The sequence below is a fragment of the Carcharodon carcharias genome, chromosome 28 (assembly GCF_017639515.1).
Source record: "Carcharodon carcharias isolate sCarCar2 chromosome 28, sCarCar2.pri, whole genome shotgun sequence".
NCBI lineage: Eukaryota > Metazoa > Chordata > Chondrichthyes > Lamniformes > Lamnidae > Carcharodon > Carcharodon carcharias.
This window is the reverse complement of record NC_054494.1, coordinates 24,121,536-24,142,559: the sequence shown is the minus strand read 5'-3', so window position 1 is coordinate 24,142,559 and position 21,024 is coordinate 24,121,536. Positions and strand designations below refer to the sequence as shown.

The 21,024-nt window shown below is 40.3% G+C and overlaps 1 protein-coding gene and 1 long non-coding RNA gene across 5 annotated transcripts in view; one reads left to right on the top strand and one right to left on the bottom strand.

Moving 5' to 3' along the window:
* The window catches only part of LOC121270913, a 32,854-nt gene extending 31,144 nt beyond the window's left edge, over positions 1–1,710 (bottom strand). Inside the window, exon 1 of the long non-coding RNA XR_005941638.1 lies at positions 1,530–1,710. This is a non-coding gene — a long non-coding RNA (uncharacterized LOC121270913). The remainder of the gene's footprint in view (positions 1–1,529) is intronic.
* kcnma1a (potassium large conductance calcium-activated channel, subfamily M, alpha member 1a) overlaps positions 1–21,024 on the top strand; it is a 770,607-nt gene that overhangs the window by 641,724 nt on the left and 107,859 nt on the right. For all 4 annotated transcript variants that reach the window (XM_041176516.1, XM_041176514.1, XM_041176513.1 and 1 more), the window contains exons 19-22: positions 6,864–6,957; positions 10,592–10,715; positions 16,928–17,152; positions 20,188–20,380. In XM_041176516.1, coding sequence (XP_041032450.1) covers positions 6,864–6,957; positions 10,592–10,715; positions 16,928–17,152; positions 20,188–20,380 — 636 coding nt within the window. The remainder of the gene's footprint in view (positions 1–6,863; positions 6,958–10,591; positions 10,716–16,927; positions 17,153–20,187; positions 20,381–21,024) is intronic.

The window sequence follows — 21,024 nt, the reverse complement described above, 5'->3', positions numbered from 1 at the left end:
CATATTACACAAGAGTGTAATCTTAAGGGTTCTAAAAATGATCTTTGTATGAAGCTGAAATGGAGTCCAGACAGTTACACGGGTACCTGAGAGAAAGCCACACTCCTGCGGGTAGAGCAAGCGTTTCTAATGGTGCCAGTAAAACCATGAGGAGGGCAGCATTCAGATGTTTTCATGAACATTATCGGGACCAAAGATTGGATTTACTCTCTCCTGTCTATTTGCTTTTTTGATAGCCTGTGCCTCTTTATTGCTACATTGAAAGCTGTGTGTGGTTTCTTACAGTTCTGCATTGTTGTAGTGTGAGAGCAACAATGTGGTGGTTGAGCTAAAAAGTGCAATGACATGGACTATGGTATTGTTTGAGGACTGCTCAGCAACCCCAAATATGGATACTGTTTTTAATATGCATTATCTATCATTTAGAATGCTTCATTTAGATTTCAAAAGGCTATGTTCCAGGGATAGGAGATTAGATATGCACTAAAGAAACAATTCTTGTGAAAATAAATAAAGGGTGGACTTCTACGGCCCCTTTATAGCAGGGGTGAGGCCAGCAAATGCGGCAAGCCATTCAAAAGTCCATTGACTTCGGCGGGACTGGAAAAGCCCGCCTGTGGGAGGTGCCGTAAAATTCCACCCATACTTAAATAGTTGAGTATTTTAGCCATTAGTTGTTCAAGTAATCAGTGCACTGTGCTTTTTAGTTTAGAATTATGCTTTTAAAAAAATTAATTAAATGGAACTGTTTCTCTTAATAGTGTTGTGCACTGCCTCAATGTGTCAAATGTAACCATTGCCGCCATACCTGGTAATTGTTTTTCATTTAAACTTAGGCAATAGATAGATGGTGGAGTGTGGTAGAGTATAAGATGAATGTAATAAACAGCAGGTGGTGCTACTACTTAAGGAATAAAGCATCAGAGAACCCTGTGTTTATATACACACTCACACACACACACACACACACACACAGTCTCTCACACGGGCAAATGCCCTTTGACATTAGAGTAAATAGACTGCTTATTTCCTTACCTCCTATTTATTCTGCACAAGTGACAAGAACATTCTGTAGCATTTGACCCTAAGTACAGTATCAAAGATCTCAATGTACCTTTCTGAAGCCTTTTTATGTTAAAATTATTAACTCTCTAGATTGTACGAAGGAATATAACTGATGGACACCAGATTTGAATGGACATCAGAGTGTGACCAGTTCTTATTTCACATATAGGGAAATGCAACAGTCCATCTACAACACCTATAAAGCACAACATCTAAATGATTGTAGCTGACCATATCCAGAGAGATATTCTCTAGCAATGTTTTACATCATTCCCTTTACCAGTGATGAGACAAAGGCTTTTAAACTCCAAAATTGAACAAGCTGGGAAATATAAATAATGAGGCCGAGGAAGCATGGTTACTGATAAAAATAGGAATATGTTCTCATATGTTATCTTTTCAATTGCTAACCAGTCATTGCATAACTGAGAAAAAATGCACGGCAAGCACATCATTTGCCTTACCGTGCGTAAATAGACAGCAGCCGTCTGGATCATTCTGGATCCTCAGTGAAACTGCCACCCTGCGAATTCTCAAACTAATGCTGTACATGTTTGACAACACGCAGATGAATCCAGGAGTTATCGGTGCGGGGGTTTGAATCTAAGCAGCAGCTGACGTTAGAATCAACCTCTACGGATTGCTCTAAGCTAGTTTGGGGATTTTGCTGCTGTTGTCCAAAGATTTCAGGAAGTGTCCTCATTAATGTGGAAGTGCAATATTTTTCAAAAAAGCCATTGGCTTATATTAAAAGTGAAATGAACTCAATAAGTTATTCTGACATTTTCTGATGCTTGACAATCAGTTCAGTAAGATTTGTAATAATGACCAGATGAAATGAATTAACCCTCTCTAATTACCCAGTAACAGGAGAAATCTAAAACACATTACATTTCCTCAGGTTTGGATGCTTGGTTCAGAACTCCAGTCTGTTGTAAGGATTTAATCTGAGTTTTCAACAACTCTCAATGCTCAACTTCTTATCGAATTTGCAAAGTCATTAGTGGAACATGATAAATACTGCAATAGAATTATTTTTAACAAGTCATTCATGAGGAGATGCTCATAATTAAATATGGCAAAATGTTTTCTATAAATATTTATTTGTATTATTGTCGATCTCTCAAGCACTTTTCCAAATATTAAATTAACCCAAATAATTTGCTATTGTTCACAGGGCACTATTTATTACAATTACTGCACACATTAATGAAGCATGCATGAGTCACACATTATTTCCACTTAGGCCCTGTTATTATCCTGCCAGAGATTGTAGGAAAGGCACCTTAAAATTTGGCATCAATCGAACTGTAATTGACGTCACCATTTATTAATTTCAGCTAAAATTATTTGATGGACGGACACATTTTCTTTTCAGAAGTTACTTTTATTCAGTATTCTCAATACCACTGGCTATTTTTTATCTTGTGTGCTTGATGGGAGATAGGATAGAAAGGGGGTGGAGCCTTCAAGGGAGTCATGTGACTGAAACCTCGGCTCAAGAATTAAGTCTGTGTGCCATGCTGGCCAGTATTAAAGGAGAGCACTAACCCAGTTTAATTTCAATGGGGTTTCTCCCACTAAATCAGTGCACTCCATTGCTGCTGTGCAGAAATTGAGCTTGTAATGATGAGTGTCAGCACAAAGCATAGACTGCAGAGTTTGTGACTCTGTACTGGTTATTATTTTCAAGGTGGGGGCCCATTGTGGAGAGCACGGTATTGCTAAATACAATTCTGACTAGCAAACCAGAGGACAACATTTTGCAGCCTTAGAGAGCTTGTAGCTAGATTCATTTTCAATGGGAAATCTCGCTGCTGCTTAGTTGCCCATTTTGCAGGTAACAATGTTAACCCCTTGGTGTTGAGGATGCAGCATGGGAGCTGAAGTTAGCAAGAGAGAAGGTTGCATTGCTGAGTAAATAAGAAAAAAGGGTCCGGTTTCCTGGTAGCAAATCACTTTAATCTTCTGTCTACTGCACCACAGAACTGAAGGAAATGGGGCTGGACCTTGGCTTTTTGCACACACTGCATTCCCTAGCTTAGCCACGCTGAGATACAGGTGGTGAATAGTGGCCAGGCACTTCCCAAATGGATAGCAAGTTTATAAAAAAAATAGCATGAAAGTCCTGAAACTTCCAGCTAGGTTGTCCCTTAATATATGGATCCAGATCACCTTTTTTAGGACCCTTGAAGAACTCATCCTCTCAATCGGAGCATAGAGTGAGAGACTGAAAAACTTGCAGACAATAGGAGAATATCAAAGTGGTGAGAGGAGTGGGAAAATGCATAGGTTTCTTTTTAAGCATGATTTGATTTCTCGTTAAATGGTCAATTATATTTAAAACAGAATTTGGGAAATCTGCTCTTTGGTTGGTATCTAGTTTGACACCGCTTATGTTCCTGGAATACATCATATTGTTCAGGTTGTTAAAAGATTGCTTAAGGAACAGATGTGTAAGTTGTTACCATCAATTCAATTATAAGCACTAAACCTTGCAACACAGTCATAAGGTTGCGAGTGTGTTTGTTATCTGTACAATTTGTACAAATGCAGATTGCTTCTGAGTGACTTGCCAGCATCCCAGATAATGAACTACAAGCACAGGTGCATAGTACAGCTTTTTTGACTGTTACCTCGTTGGAGATTATTAGTTCTGCATCCCTATTGGCTGGTGACTACTGGTACCACTGTAACATCTGATTATATATTTTAGTCAGTAGACTTGTCAGTAAAATTTGATTCAAGTATTTTTTTAAAATATAACAGGGGAAAGGAAGTTGTAAAATGTTACCAAAAATAATTTCTGACAATGCAGATGCTTAGTTCAAATTTGTTTTTAATGTATCTCCTCTTTCATACTTGTCAGTAAAGGATGAAGCTAAAGCAGGCTCACTAAGTGAGTCATTTAAAGCCCACAATTCCACAGATCACATGGTATTGCCAAAGCCTGCACCTGTTCCAGAAGAGGCAGAATCTATGCTGCTTGTTAACAGGAACAAAGGGGACGTTTACTTGTTCAGAGACACTTCACTCAGTCGCCTAAGTCGGCTGAATGTGAGGGAACAGGGAAGTGTTGTCCAGTGTAAGTTGCATCGGGCACTAAGCTTGCCCAGGAAATACAGGTGCCAGCCCATCCGCTCTGCTTTCAATGACCTCCATAGGTGCTCTTGGCCACATTCTGCAGCCAGTACTGACAGCTGTGCATGACAGTATAGTTTGGGGTGCCTTTTTTTCTCCTTTCAAACATTACTTAAAAAAACTCAGCACGCAGACAGAAAATCTGCCAAGTGGTGACAGGAGTACAGTCCACCCAGAAGTGATCCTTTTATTGTCTGATCTGAACTAAGTCTCCATTTCATTGCAGCATTTAAACAAACTCAAATAAATACAATTAACTTTCAAGCTACAAGGGCATACAGACACACAAAAAGAACTCGTCTTAATAAAAACAGCCATTTGCAGAGTTTGAGAGTTTGAAACTCAGCTTTTGTAGTGTTGATAGGCTATGAGATTTGGATAGAATAAGTACAATTTACTGAATTTATTTAGTTAGAAATGAGCAGAAATGTTCTGACTTTCAGAATAATATGCATAAACACAGCAGACATCTGTTTGGGTACGCTCTTAAATTCTTTAACAGTGATTGTGCCTATTTTTCAGTATATCATGCAGAACTATTAGTAGCTACAGATTATACTGTGCAGCCCCAGTAACTGCTGTATGCACCTACAGGTACACATCCATTATTGTGTGTGTTGCTGTTTATAAGTAACACAAATGGATGAAGCCTATCTACATTTTCGGAACCACCTGCCTGTGCTGATTTAATGTTAAAGAAATGAATGTTCAAATAAGTTATAAAATTACATGCAAATGAGGAATGAAAACACTTTGTGGTTTCACAGTAATATTACAGCTTTAAAGGTAAAGAATGTGCTTTTCCAGGCTTTGTGGATCTCTGTCTGGGGGACTGTGTCATCTTATCAGTTGCCAGTAATAACAGTTTGAAGTTTGACTAAACATGTTCCAGAAAATGTTTGAAAATTTCTGAGCCAAAACCCTGCTCTTTAACATTTCAAATCAGCCAATATCTTAGTCCACCCTGATTTAACAGCCCATGAATTATTTTCTTTCCAACTGACACTGTCGTCACTGCTGCAGCCCTCCAGAACCCTTGGCAAGTGTTTCATTTTAAGAAGCATATTATACTAGAATCTAATCTCTTGCTAATTGTGTTCTAGACAGTGGTGTTCGATGTTGGTTGATGTGTTCGTCATAGTCTGACAGCCACAGTGAAATCGAGCTCTCCTGTAGAATCTGGCAGCCTTTTTCAATTGTGTCAAAAATATTGGAGCAGTTGCAATATCTCAATTTATTCCAATGTGCACTTTAGAGAGAAATATCTTCTTTTGTTGTTGCTGCTGTCATTGGGTTCAGTATTGAAGGCTGGGGGAGTATTCTTATCATGCTCCTGCTGTATAAAATGCAGTAATTCTGCACAAACCAAAAGGGTTAATGGCATACAGCAGATGATAAATGGAAAGGCACATTCAGCAGACCCCAAAACTGTAATGTCCTGCTGCAGTTTTCCAAAGCACCTTATTTCCTGTACTCCATGACTCCAATCATTGGAAACGACCTTACGTTCCTCTATCTTTTCACTCCTCTTCCCATACCTTCGATCCACCCGCCCTTTCTTGACCTGTCATTCTATAAGATTCCTCAATTAGTTGCAGGTTTCCATTGTCTGTCGATAATCCTAGTTATAGTCCTTGCATGAGTCACTGAATTCACACCATAGCCCAACGTGCATATGAAACATTAGTTCTCACCCTAATAAAACTAAAGCTACAAATTGCAAAGACCACAGTAATGTCTTAACTCAGTACCTGTTTTAACAATTCCAATTGAATTCCAGTGATTCAATAAACATGTAAATAAGGTGTCAGATGATGTTAGAGTAACTGAAAATATGTTACTTGCCTAAATGCATTTAAATCCCTTTGAACAGAACAACAAGCAAGATGTACAGGCACAGTGTTGTGTGGGTTTTAACATTTTCAGAGTGATCACATACTGTTTAAGTGGACCAACAAAATTAGTAGCGTTTTCATAATAGATTAAATACTTCAGTTAAACTTTGTCTACCTTTTTTAGCAGCCATTGTTTGAAAGGCAGAGGGACGCACCCTGCAGTATTTTCTCTCACCCTGTATGCTTTGCCTAGTACTGCAAGTTGTGCATATGTAGTTCCATCGGCCACTGCTGATTGAACACAGGAGCCCATTTGTGAAAACTGCAAGCTCAGAATGACACCATCTTTAACTGAGTGGTTTGATTTATTTTTTAATAAATTACTTTAGAACATTACATATATTAAATCTATACTGAGTGTGGTTTACTTGGATTTTTGGAGTGGCAGGTGATGCTTTGTATTCCTAACCACCCAAATTTGGGCTGCTTCCACTCAGAGCTTTCCTTTACTTTTTGTTTGTATGTGTATTGCTTTAAATTTTCCTTTAATTATCTGTTTTACTGTCCTTATAGCACCATAGTCTGAATAATACTGAATAATACATAACCCTAGATGTGATATATAGGGTTTTAAACTCATTTTGATTAATGCTTTTCCCATGTTACTCTCTTATTCTTAAATCTTGTTAGTTGCCTGTAATGGGGACCTTTAACTTTCATAATGAGTCACTTTCTGTTTAATATGCATTTTTTAATATTCCATTTTCATTTCATATCAGACTTAAAATGGCTCCTAATCTCCCATCTTCCATATGTTTGCAGTTCAAGATGAAAACCCATCAGCTCTGTCACCCAAAAAAAAGCAGCGAAATGGAGGTATGCGAAATTCACCCAACAGTTCACCCAAACTGATGAGGTAAGACAGCTTAAAGAACTCTTGTGTCTAAAGAGAGAGAGAGAGAGCGAGTGAGCGAGCAAGAGAGAAATCCTTAAAGGCTGAAGTATTTATTCTGTCAGCCTGTCAGCAGTTAATGATAGAGCTGAAAAATTTCTGTCATGAAAGAGGGTAGGAAAAGCTGTTAGAGAAAACGCAGCCTTTAAAGTCTCAGCTGTCACCTCAGCCTGTCCGCATGTACTTCTTAAACAGCAATGGCACTAATGACAGCAGTAACCAATCAGAAAGACTCATACGGTTACTTTGCCTCAGGCTATTCACCGTTTGCGCGAAGCCCTTCGAGTCCTGTTTTCTGTACTTTAGGCCATATGTGAGATATGGCGGCACAATGAAAAATGAACCCAAATTTTTTTATATCCCTTTTATCTTGTCCATTTATATTAATTTGGCATTAATTGATTTTGACTTAAAGGAAGGAAAGAAAAGCTAATAATTGGTGGGGTAAGGTAGAAGGAGGGTTGTGATAGAAAATGTACCGCTTCTGTGTCAGGGATTAAAGTGCGTACAATGTTAGACAAGTAAACAGCTTCATCCACTTAGCATATGAAACAATATTACATGAAGATTGCTTCAGGTTTACAGAAACTCCAAACATTTCGCAGATGAGCAGTGGGTCCCTGTTTACCATGTAAAATAGGCATCGGCTCTTTTGATCTGCTTGCAGTAATAATTCTAGGGAGCAAGTTCTGCTGTTCTCATACGCTTCAAAGCTGTGCCGAAGTTTTGCTGCTGTAGGGTACTCCTTTATATTAGTGGCCCTTGGGTAGTGAAATGACAGGTCGTCTATGCTTGGTGCAGCTTTTTCAACTCATAGCCCTCAGCAAAACATAGAATTACTGAACGCAGAGTCACCGAACCCTTCAGAAATCCTTTTCCTGCAGAAATATTATACCTTAAATATTACATATTTTGGAATTACAAGGTACGTTTTATGGGCAATATTAAGTGCCGGTTTAAGTCTGCCTAAGGGGTGCTTATTGCACAAGGGTGAATAAACTGGTATGTATTGTATCAAATATGGTTTTTGCAGGCACACATGCCTCAAGGCCTTTGTAAATAAGTAATGATCAACAGTTTGGAAGTGGGTTTTGAAAAGCATGCCTTTGTCAGTTTGCATGATGGGAATGGAAAATTTCAAAGAGCAGCCTGCTTTCATTGCCTGGTGGAGAGGGACTGAGCAAGAATAGTCATCCCCTGCTAGTGCTGTCTAGTCAGCATCACATTGGAATTGCTAAACGCAGCTTGAACACCAAGCACAGAACTGTTTGAGCCTTCAGTATAACAAGTTCTAACGAGTGCCAGTCTGACATTCTTTACATGAAATTAATACCATTCTGTTGGATTTCAGAGGGTCATCGGATACTTGCTTCTAATTGTAGTCGGTGAATGTTGGGTCTATTAATCACAACGCATTTGTTCTAATCCATCAGAACAGAGCATTACGGTGTAACAAATGTCGTAGTTATTCCCTGTGAGTAGCAGCGTTCAACAAGAGTTTGCCAATGACAGGCTGCAATGAGTGACAGTTGGTGAAAGATAGCTATCTTGGCGGAGCTTTATTGCGCCAGTCAAGACAGTCAGCAAAGATTGAAGTGACAGAGGTCCATTGACTAAATCGTGAAACACACAGAGCATCATGAAATATTCAGCCATGGTGTAAAATCACTAAATGGTTTCGCAGTTATTAGCACCTGCACTGACTGCATGCATCTAGGCGACGAACATTTTAATAGACAAATGTTTTGTCATGATGATTGTGAAGGACTGAGAATGTGGAACGCAGAAAACGAGGGGGGGGAAATTAAATAAACGTGCGAGGTTTCGAGCAGGCATGACTGAAATGCCAAGCGAGAAGCAATATTTTGTCGGATCTGCAGAAAATCTATCCCCAGCAACATTACTGGATGGGATTGTGGTTTTGCTTCTGGCTGTTGCTTGTGAAGCAGCTTGGTTAGTGTGCACTCATAGTACATTACCCACAATTTCTACTCGTCGTTGAGCTGCATGGTTGGATGCGATGTTCCAAACAGGCCCTTGCCAGTAGCAGATTTGACAACACATTCTTGGCTTGCTACAGGACACTATTTCCAGTGACATATTTATTAGTAAGGAACTATTTATAATATGGAGCACTAAAAATATACGTTAAAATGTACAAAAGTTAAATATAGCAAGAACAATTTATTTGTAAGTTACGGTTAAAATGCTTTCAAAGAAAGTTAATTTAAATCCTTGCAGAGCAAGTGAAATTTACCTCTTAGCTACATTTTTTAACCCATTGAAGCCCTGACGGACAGTATCGACCCTGTACTTCTGCAAAGGTGCTTTCACCCACCGTCTAATTAATTCCATGTAGTAAATGTTCTCGAATGTCTGCAGTGCTCACCTCAGACTACATGAAGCATTGCATTACACTGGGGAGCTATCAGCACTGAACAAAGCATTACACAAGAGAGGCCTGCGGTACAAACAGTACATTACACACAACAATTCCCGGGTCAAGAAAGGACTCACAGTGTGAGCATCTCCAGGTGGAAGGGTTAAGCATTCAATTCTTTTTGTATTTACTGAATCCTTTTTTTTTAGGGGCAGAATTGTTAATGTCTACTTGCACACATAAATAAATATTCTATCATGTGCACAATGTTTCATTCACTAATAAATAAAGTACTGGAATTTTTAAATTTACAGCTTTAGGATTGAAAATAATCTAGTTTCCTTAAAAATTTGTGATTTATTTCTCAGAAATAATTTAGAGTTTCAAGTGTCTGAGCAGGATTGCTATGTACATTGAAAATTTTCTAAGCATTTCTTAAGTGAAACTTATGTAGGTTGAAAAAAAAAAGGTATGCTGCAGGTGTAATTACCCCGTAAGTGATGGAATTTGAAGTAATGGGGATTCTGGTAGAGTTTCAGCTAGGTCAAGATGAAAAGGGGTTTTTAAAGCTCTATTGCTGACTATTCAAGACAGAGACTTGGGATGACAGCTGCTGGCGAATGATGGATGTGCAGAATGCAGTGAAATGTTAGAAGTGCAGGCGTTGATGGCCAGGTGGCAGCTGCTGAGGACCACTTTTATACTCAGTGTTCTTCTGGAGAAAAATCATCTGCTCGCAATGTAGATGTAAATTAATCAATCTGCTCCGAGCTGACATCCTCTGAAACTTTAATGGCTTCCAGTTTTCAAAAAAGCAAAATATGATGGGGGTAAAATTGCTAAAATATATCAAGTGTACCCTGTTAAAGCTTTTATTGCACAGAGAACAGCATCGGAAGTTGTATGCAGTAAAAGCCTGTAATTGGCTTTTCATCTTCATGCCACTCAGCCAGCATGAAGCTCTGTCTCTATCTATTTCACCTCATTGCAGCAGTTAATGTCTGCCTTTTGATCATGTTTTTTGCAGGGGGCAGGGTGGGTGTGGATGGGGTGGTGGTTGGAGTAAGTACTGCAGTAATGCGATTGCTTGTAAATTAAACAACTTGTGTTCACTAAGTGTGTTCCTGGCCAGCAGTAACTTGTCAACTGGTCAAAGCAGATTGAGTGAGGTGTCAGGCTGATAGGCAACTCCTTGTCTTGATTCTCTTGTCTCTGCAGGCATGACCCCTTGTCAATTCCAGGAAATGATCAGATAGAGGAAATGGACGCTAGTGTGAAGAAATATGATTCCACTGGGATGTTTCACTGGTGCCCAGCCAAAGAAATGGAGAAGGTCATTCTGGTGGGTATCACAAATTGGCAGTAACCTTGGATGGCGCAAGGTGACATGGCTCTTCAATTACTTGTAACCGACATTTTCGTTCAGTGGGATCTGACAACCATATATGCTGCGCTTTTCAATGTCCTGTAAGAGCAAAAGTGACATGTTTTACAAACTGCCACCAACAGCCCTGACCCTCATTAAGATCCACTGTCTCCTGATCAAACCCATTGTTTGCTGATTTTAACTGACTTATCAGTGTGATGAATCAGATTCTGCTTCATTAGGAACAAGTCCACGTCTTGCGAACGAAGCTGACCGCGCTCAGTTTGAGACACTGAAACAACATGCATTGGGCATGGGTCATTTATCCTGATATTAATAGGGCTCACCTAGTTATAGACAGCCTCTGAAATATTTCAACCATGCAAATACAATTAGAACTGTAAATTTTCTATTTAATTGCAATCAGACCAACAATCAGAGGTGTGTATTTCTGCATTTAGATGCCTGGTTGCCTATCAGCAGCCGGTCTTCAAAATGATGCTGCATTCATTGATTGCATAAATGCCACTTCTCATTTGTAAAATCACTGTGCTGATTTGCAGTAATGTGGCAGTCCTGCTTTGAATACATGCTAACCTGCGCAGTCTCTGCTGGAGATCTGATTTCTTCACAGAGACCAGCTTCAGAGCCTGTTTGACAGGCAGTCCCGATGCAGAGAAAGAGCAACAGTCACAGGGTAGTAGGTGTACCCAACCCACAAGGATTTGTAGCGGAACAAGCTCCATACTTTCGCCCCCTTGCATATCTGAACGGATATGTGGGATCCAGACCAGCCATGTGATGTGATAAATGTCTCAACGTGTGAATCCACCTCGCAAGCGGTGAAATCACTAGTGAGCTCTGAGCAGCCTCACAAGTGGAGATTTTTATTCTGTCTCACTGTCAGCTGTGACACGCTTTATAACACTGATGTGTTCTCATTTGTGAATAATGAATTCTTGCAGCTATGTTATCATTCTGTTCCAGTACTTCTCTGTTCCAAGTGCCCCTTATGGCTCTATCCTTATTCTGGAATAGTCGAATGATTCTCCACATAGGAGAAAACTGAAAAAAGGCACTATATATCTCCACATTAACAATGTTTTTAGTATTGTTTACTGAAATGAAAACAGTTATTGGAATTTGTTACAAGAAATTTGTAAGAATAAGACTAGCATTGACATATTTGAAATCAGATTGATACAGGAATGCCAGTGAAACAATTTGTTTCATTCTTTTCCCTTCTCTCCCCATGATTCAACACACCAAAGCAACACAAAACTCGTAAAATTTTCACTCTGGACGTCCCTAGTGCATGTTTCAGGAAGTCAATGACTTTCTGTCCATTGTAGACAATTTTCAGATTTGCAGACTTGGTGTGGATTTTCCCCAAATAAATTGTTGGGAAAAATCAGCAGTGTTGAGGACGGTGATCACGGAGCATTCGCATATGCTGCTGGAGGTCGGCACAGTCAGGGGCGCTTGGAGTTGGTGTTGTGGAGATCCCATTTGGTCAGGCACACCTGAGGTGTGTTACAACCCCGCGCCCCGCCCCCCCCCCCCCCCTCCCCCCCTCCCCCCTCCCCCCAAGGCTACATTGTGCCATGATATGTGTTGAGCTATCACTTGTAAAGAAATTTCTTTTCTACCTCTCCGAATGTTCTGACTTGCACTGTGGCACACCTTGATGGCCATGGGGAATTCTTTAGCATCTCATCCAAGTGTTCCCATTCATCAGCAATATAGGCACTATATTCAGACTTAAGGGTGAACCATTCAGTCCTCATCCCACTTAACATCCAGATACACATATTTTCTAGCTGCAGGATGCCACTGGATGAGCTTACTCTTTATCCGAAACGCACACAGGGAATTCTCTCTTTGATCTCAGCCATTGTTGAGGTAGCTAACTCAGCTTGGGCCAGAGATTTGTACATATGACCAACTTGGTGTAAATGGATCAATTCCACAATAGAGAATGGCCTTACCTATTGGTCTTCATCAATGCATAGATAGAGTATTGAAATGTTACGGACACTGTTGGTCATGTTCAGTGATCAGCTTTTCATTGATGCACCAATGTTACATTATCATGAATATGAACAGAAGAACAAATGAATAATAGTTTCAAGAGGACAAATAGTTTCAAATTTTCAAAATGTCAGTATGAAAGTATTAATATCAGGGGAACTTCACCAATGCAGGTGATGTGTGACATCATAGAAGGTAATGTAGCCTAAAAATAGTTTTATGTAAACAGAATGGCATGGATGCCATGAGTTTGAACCATGGTAGTAAACCGTTCACTGCAGTGGTATTGTTGATACCCAACCATTAATCACCTTATTGGATTTCTGCTGTCCCTTTGAGCGCTGATCTTTTATTCATTGTACAACATGTAATCTATCACAAATTGTTTTAAAAATGATTTTCTGATTATACTTTGCCAAATAGGACAAAGTAAGAAGGAAATCATAGCTTTGTAGTGAATAGGTTTGCAATTCTGTTCTTTATTTGTACCAATCTATGGACTTTTGTTATCACAATTACTTGTCATTCAAAATGATTGTGGTTTTCTTTCTTTCCCTTTTTCTCCCTCTCTTCAAAGGCAATGGTTTCTTGCTGGGCTGCAGTCAGTGAATCACACAGCACCTGCAGTAACTGATGTAGACGGTTATGTCACTGAGCTTGGACAATGAATATCAGCAGGCTGTTTGATCATGGGGACTGTTACAACCCTGATCGTGGCCTTGTGTCACCTCCATGCCTGCATTTTTTGATTAAAAACCAGGGCCCACAAATGACTGTCGATATTGCCAATGGAAAAATGGCCAATGCACTCACGTGACAAAATTTTGCCTGCTATTTTAGTGGCGGCATTACCCATTTAAATTGAAATAGGCAGTTATGTTTCCCTCTGACCCAGGATGTAACCAGAAATTTGTATTTACCCTCTGCTCCATGACTGAGCTCACTTAACCCGGGTGAGGGAATGAACTTTGGACTTGCTGGTCTCTGACGGCTGGACACAGAGGATTGGAGGCTTTCGTCCTAGGGATTGATCAATCAATCAAATTAAAAGGACTTAAGGGAATTAGTTGAAGGAGTCAGTGAACTTTTTGCGGCTAACACCAGTGATTTGCTTATCAGCATTATGTTTTAAGTGTTGGGATTCCCATGTGCGAGTTGTTGTTAGGTGCAGTGGGGAAAAGAAGAGAATAGTTAGAGCAGGTAATTTTATTCATTGGTTACCAGGCAAAATCCTTAGGAAGCTGCAGAATATAGACAATTTTGCTACATTTTTTATATTTTAACAAATGTGTTGCACATTCACCCAATCTAAGTTAAACTATGTTTAAATTAAAGCACCTTGGTCACTGAGAATTGGAGTGACTACTCCTAGAACATAAGAAATGGGACCAGGAGTAAGCCATATATGGCCCCTTGAGCCTGCTGCACCATTTAATACTATCATGGCTGATTTTCTACCTCAAATCCACTTTCCCTATATCTTTCTATTTCATTACTATCCAAAAATCTATCAATCTCCCTCAGGACATACTTGATGACTGAGTATCCACAGCCCTCTGAGGTAGAGAAGTCCAAAGATTCACAACCCTTTGAGCAAAGAAATTTTTCCTCATCTCAATCCTTAATCACCGACCCCTCGTCCTGAGAATTTGGCCCCTAGTTCGAGTAGAAACAGTTCCCCAGTACCTATCCTGTCAAGCCCTATAAGAATTTTTATCAAAGAGAGCCAAAAACATAATTTTCACCTCCAGTTCTGTTGCTTACCTACCAGTAGGTATTTCTTTAACCAGCCTAGGTTGGAAGGCTCTGGGCCCAAGGCTTTCTGATTCTGTATGATGCTTGCTGTTATTACCATTGTTAGTTGATATTAAATTTTGCTTTTAAAAGCTAGCATCTGGTAGGAGGGAGTCGGGTTCCAGGTTAAAAGTACTTTTCTTTCCAAAGCAATGAGATGGAACAAGAACTGAACAATAAGATAATGGAACCAGAGAATGTACAGGTTGAAGGAGAGGGAACCTTGCCTTTAGTTGACCTCTGCTTGCGCTGTAATCAGTCAGTCTGAAAGTTGGCTCAGGATGCTGGAAGCTGGCATCCCAGGATAAGAAAGCCTCAAATTAAGCACCGTTTTGAAAATCCTTTTCATAAGGCTGAAATCCAGAGGTTGTTTTAGGCCTTAACTTATTTAGATTGTGAGGGACTATTACTATTTAGATCTATGGCTCAGTTTATGCTGAATGATCCCTCGACTCATTCCTGAGATGAAGGGCTTATCTTATGAAGAAAGGTTGAACAGGTTGGGCCGTTACCCATTGGAGTTTAGAAGAATGAGAGGTGATCTTATAAAAATATAAGATCCTGAGAGGACTTGATAGGGTGGAGACCAGGAGGATGTTTCTTCTTGTTGGGGAGACACAGTTTAAGAATACGAGGTCTCCCGTTTAAGTTGGAGATGAGAAGAATTATTTTCTCTCAGAGAGTTGTTGGTATGTGGAATTCTCTTCCCCAGAAAGCAATGGAGGCTGGGTCATTGAATTTATTTAAGACTGAATTAGACAGATTTTTGATAGACAAGGAAGTCAAGGGTTTTTGGTGGCAGACAGGAAAGTCGAGTTCAGATCACAGCCAGATTATCCATGATCTTATCGAATGGCAGAGCAGGTTCGAAGGGCCCAATGGCCTACTCCCACTCCTAAGTCCTATGTTCTTACATAATGAAAAAAATGCCTGTCTTCCTAAATGCAGTAACAACTGAAGTGTGGTCAATAAGGCAATTTTTGGTACATCAGGTTCATGCAACCGGTCATAATTCCCCGGTGATGCTGAACATGGGTGATGGGCTGCAAGAGCTGGAGAAGGAGAATTAGTTTTGTCTGTGCTGCTGCTCACACCCTGTAATGAATTTCTTACCAAACTGGAATGGAAACTTTTATTTAAACTGCTTTTTCAAAACTCCCATTGTTTAAATACCTGAAAGTACTCGAGCTTGAATTCAGCCATTCTTGCTTGTGACTCATTTCCATGACACTGTTCAGATTGGATCAGCTCCTGTCTCAAGCCCACCCTTAGTAGTAGACCTGGACCATTAAACTTCATTTGTCAGAAAGATACAAGTGATAATTAATTTCAGAATCAAGAACTTTCACTATTTTCATTAGACAGCATACTGATATAATGGAGCTGGCTGGATCAGGTTTGTGTGATTTGATTAACCCTGTGGTAGCTCTGTTGGTATTTCTGTCTCAATTTAGAAATTTTCAGTCTGTTCAAAATGCACTGTCAATTAATGGCAATACAGCTCCGTGTGTTTCTCTAGTTTAATAACACTCGTCTCTGGGAAATTAATAGCAAATCAGCTTTGCAGATGCTATATGACAGGAAAAGTCCATAAAGGACACTGAGCAGGGTGAAGAGTAAAATAATAAGGATAACAGCTTGAGGACTGCTAGCAGGTTTATCCCTCTGAAGAAGTGCAAGCCGAGATTTTGCTGCACCCATCATGCCACTGTCCTGTTTTACAGTGGGTTTAACTGACTTTGCAGCTATGAATCCATTCTTCCCTCTTGGCACCTACTCAAATTTCAGTTGCTTAGAATTTTAAAGCACGAAAGGAAGCCATTTGGCCCATCTTGCCTGCACCAGTTCTTGGAAAAGAGCTATCCAATTAGTTCCACTCTACTGCTCTTTCCTCATACCCCTGCTATTTTTCACCTTCAAGTATTCCCTTTTGGAAGTTGGCATTGAATCTGCTTCCACTATTCTTTTAAGCAACATGTTCCAGATCATCAGAATTTAGGAGAAAAATTGTCCTCATCTCACCTCTGGTTCTTTTGCCAATTGCCTTAAATGTGTGTCCTCTGGATAGCAACCCTCCTGCCAATGGAAATGATGTTTCCTTATGTGCTTAATCAAAGATCTTAGTACTTGTGTGGGCAGAATGTGGGGAAATCGGAAGGAAAAATAGGGCAGCTATCCTTGATTATGAGCATCTTTTTTTCAAAAAATATGGGGTACAATAAAGGTAAAACAACCAGCCCCTTACATCTGCATGGAATAAAGCCCAGGTCTGGCACTGATATTATTTAATTCTTCTGTGGTTAATTTTTACACACTTGAATAAACGTGTCTGTTTGTCACTAATAAAGATCTCTATTTCCTAGACCCGGAGTGAAGCTGCCATGACGGTTTTAAGTGGGCATGTGGTCGTGTGTATATTTGGGGATATGAACTCTGCTTTGGTTGGCTTACGCAACTTAGTGATGCCTTTACGAGCCAGCAATTTCCATTATCACGAACTGAAGCACATTGTTTTTGTTGGGACACTGGAATACCTAACAAGAGAATGGGAGACACTTCACAACTTCCCCAAAGTATCGATATTGCCGGTGAGTTCTACCAACTTCCAAACTCTGGGACACCACTGAGTAGCAAAAAAAGGAACAAATACCTTAAAACAGTTTGAGTCACTCTGATTCAGCCTCAAAAGTCACTCCCTAGTACATGTGGTAATGCAAACACTTGAATTTATGTCTTCAAACATGCATTGTATCTTGTTTCTGTTGTGGCTTAATTCAGCAGTGGATTTCACCATCTTGTTGATAATTCGCTGAGTGAAAGCACGAGTGGTTACACTGGGCAAAACAGTTAAAAAAAAAGTCCCTGATTCCTGCATGGGATGAAGGGGTTGTCTTATGAAGAAAGGTTGGGCCTATACTCATTGGAACTCAGAATAATGAGAGATGATCTTATTGAAACATATAAGATTCTGAAGGGTCTTGAGAGGGTAGACGCTCGTTTCCCCTTGTGGGGAAATCTAGAACTAGGGAGCACAGTTTAAAGATAAGGGACTGGATTTAATGTGTCCCCGCTGACCGATGTGATTTCAGCAGTGGGGACACTGAAATCAGTAGCCTGCCAACCATATGTAAATAAATAATAAAATTATGCTTGTTAGCAAGCCAATTGACCTGGATAATATGCTGCCCACGTCATAATGTGGCTGGCATAGGCAAGTGGGCTGAAGTGGGCAGGTTGTTATTTTTGGCCTCCATGAAAAATGGCAGGAAGGAAAGGGAGCACCTCATTCAGGGGATGCCTTGTACTCAATAGGGCACCCCCCACCCAAGATGTCACCCCTGACTTCCGTGCCACCTGCCCTCCAAAATCCAGCCCCTAACCCCCACTGCTTCCCCCCTCCTTAGACTTCAGGATCCCTCCCCACCCTAAAACCCTGGGACTCACCTTTCTGGGGCAGCCATGATCATCTTTGTCCTCCTTCCTGCAGTCCTGAACTTTGGCACTGTCAGGACTGCTGGAGCTGTCGCCCATTCAGATTTGTCAGCAGCTTCCGAGAGTAGGACTTTCACTGAAAGGCAGAAGTCCCACTCTCAGCCAATTTAGCCTGTCGCCCCCGGCTTGTTTTGGCTGCAGGGTGGGCTTGTCGGCTTCTGGCCGACTTGCGTTCCTGGGGGGGTCATGCAGTCTGCCCCAAGTAATATGTGCCCAAGGAGATGAGGAGGAATCTCTCCTCGCAGAAAGTCATTAGTCTTTAGAATTCTCTTCCACAGAGGGCATTTAAGGCTGAGTTAGACAGATTTTTGACCCATTTTGAGGGAGTCAAGGGGAGACAGGCAAGAAAGCAGCCTTAAGGCCGCACTCTGATAAATTATGATCGTATTGAATGGCAGAGGAGGCTCAATTAGCTGAATGGCCTACTCCTCCTATTCCAAATAATCTTATGAGCACTATTACAAGGACCCCACTGTCATTGAGTTCTTGTACTTTTGTAACAGGTTTTGGCGGCTTTCTGTCATGCCTAAAACAAGTTTCCTATTTTCCAATCTCATCATTTGTGCTTTTATCCAGCCAGTTTAGTAAAACATCTACCCAGTTCACAGTTGCCTTCACCTCCTATAACAATCTACACATGATGTTTAGTAGGCCTTTCCAGGATTTTGACCCAGTAATGATGAAGGAACAACAATATCCCATGCTATTTCTGGTCTACTGGTAGAGGGCATGGGTCTGATCGGTGCTGCTAAACTAAGATTGATAAGTTACTGCAGTACATCACCTATATATATACTGGAGTCATTGTGCAGTAGGGCTGATTATTGGTAAAGAACTTATAGCCAGTAGGGCACCCCCTTCTATTAAAATCCTGGTCAGGCCCCTGCATTGTCATTCTGAACAGTAGTCCAGAAGATCATATCAATTGGTCTCAACATTTCAGAAGGCCCAAACCAATAATTGCTGGTCCCATAGAGAGTAAGGGGGCCCCCTAATTGCACATAGATTAGCCACAGCTTTTGCTGTTGGCTGCAAAAAGGTGCATTCCTCTTGTCCTATCCTCCATGCAAAAAAGAGTTCTGACAACCTCTCCATGGCAAATATGTGTCTGAAGCACCTATGGGATAATGAACAACAGATATCAGTTGAAACTAGAGAAACATCAAGTAAAATCTGGTCAGTTCTTTGAGGCCTATTCAGTGCAATGTTCTCGGTGACAAAACACTCAATGAGAAGGGAAAAAACAGACCCTTACCAGAAGAGAAATAAGCATTCATGATTATACATGCTAAGTAGGGCCAGCATATGATTCATTCATAGACCAACAAGGACCCAAGACAACAACCAAAAGGCAGCATGTAGGCAGGTCCCCCATATTCCTTATCCCAATGGGTGCCAGGGTCCAATAACAAAGTACTTCAATCATTAAGCCCATAGTTGTTCCAACACAATCACACTAAGAAGATATTGGTGTTTCTGTACACACCAGGTAATCAAATATACAATAGTCACAAAAGTATGTGTATGAGTGCAGATTCATCAAAATACAATTTAAAACATTTCCCATGATGACAGAAATGTTTTCCTTGAATTGAGGATTTCACTTTTGAAATATCTATAACTCCCAACGGAAGTACAATTCAGATAATATAGCATATCTGTAGCGCAGGTACAACAGCAAGGGCAGGTGTTTGCAAATAACTGCCATCGTTTAGGTTACTTTACTTCCTTCACCCTTAGTTTCTTGGACATCAGAATGCCGCAAGTGGCTATTTGACATTTTGTTGCAGTGATGAGCAGCCTGGTTTTTAGTTCATGCATTCTGAATGCCAGTGTTTGCCAGTTAGAAAAGATTGCTCACAGTTATTGACTTGGCATCAATGACTCAGATGTGGAAAGCTGGCAATGAGCCTGTCTCTTATTTGCTTTTAATGGCTTCACTGAGTATAAACAATGAACCGGAGAGTTGCCATCAGCACCATCTACCCTTTCAGATAAGTGCACATCTCCAATTCCCCAGCACATAGTTACATTGGTTTAATGTTGGAGAATAAAAGACTACTTGTTAAGTATTGTCCCATAGCTGCAGTCTTGATCTTTAATTTGTTTTTCTATTTTTTATTCGCTGAAGGGTACGCCATTATGTCGAGCTGATTTAAGAGCTGTCAACATCAACCTCTGCGACATGTGTGTTATTCTATCAGCCAATCAGAACAATATCGACGATTGTTCGCTGCAGGACAAAGAATGCATCTTGGCGTCACTCAACATCAAATCTATGCAGTTTGATGACAGCATAGGGGTCTTGCAGGCTAATTCCCAAGGTAAGGACTGCCCTATAATACTTCTCTGCTATGCCTGGAGGGGACAGGAGCTGGCAAGAAGAATATCCCTCACTCAGTAATTCAAACAGTCTCAGATTGGTATGTTTGACAATAAGGGCAACTGACTGCTATGATGTTTTAAACAGGACGGAGATAAACAGCAATCGAAAGGAATAGCTTTTGGATTGATGGAGAATTTTGAAATGGATTGAGCCTTAATGTAGGCAGGGCATAATTAAACTTAAGTGTTTAAAAGGGTTCATATTTATGGTTTATAGGTGGCCGTTTTTGTGACTGATTGAGAGAAAAGAGCAGAAAAGTGACAAAGAAATATCTTTTTAAAATATATATGGTAATTTCTCTTGCAACAATTGTTTTTTGCTTTCCTCAAACATTTTGTTGATGCTCAGAGGGTCAAGGCATATGCAGAATTATTGGGATATTTTCAGCTCTGCAGTTTCCTAAAGAGTTTTGGAGAACGTTCCTTACCTTCTCTGTTTAGCTCGGGAAGACGCCATTATTGATTAAATATTGAAATGCACTGTGCGTCTTTTCCAAGCTATGACTAATCACCCTTTAGCGCTGGCTCTGTTTAAGGCCTCAACATCTTGCACGTCAACCTTGCTGGGTTATTTGATGATAGA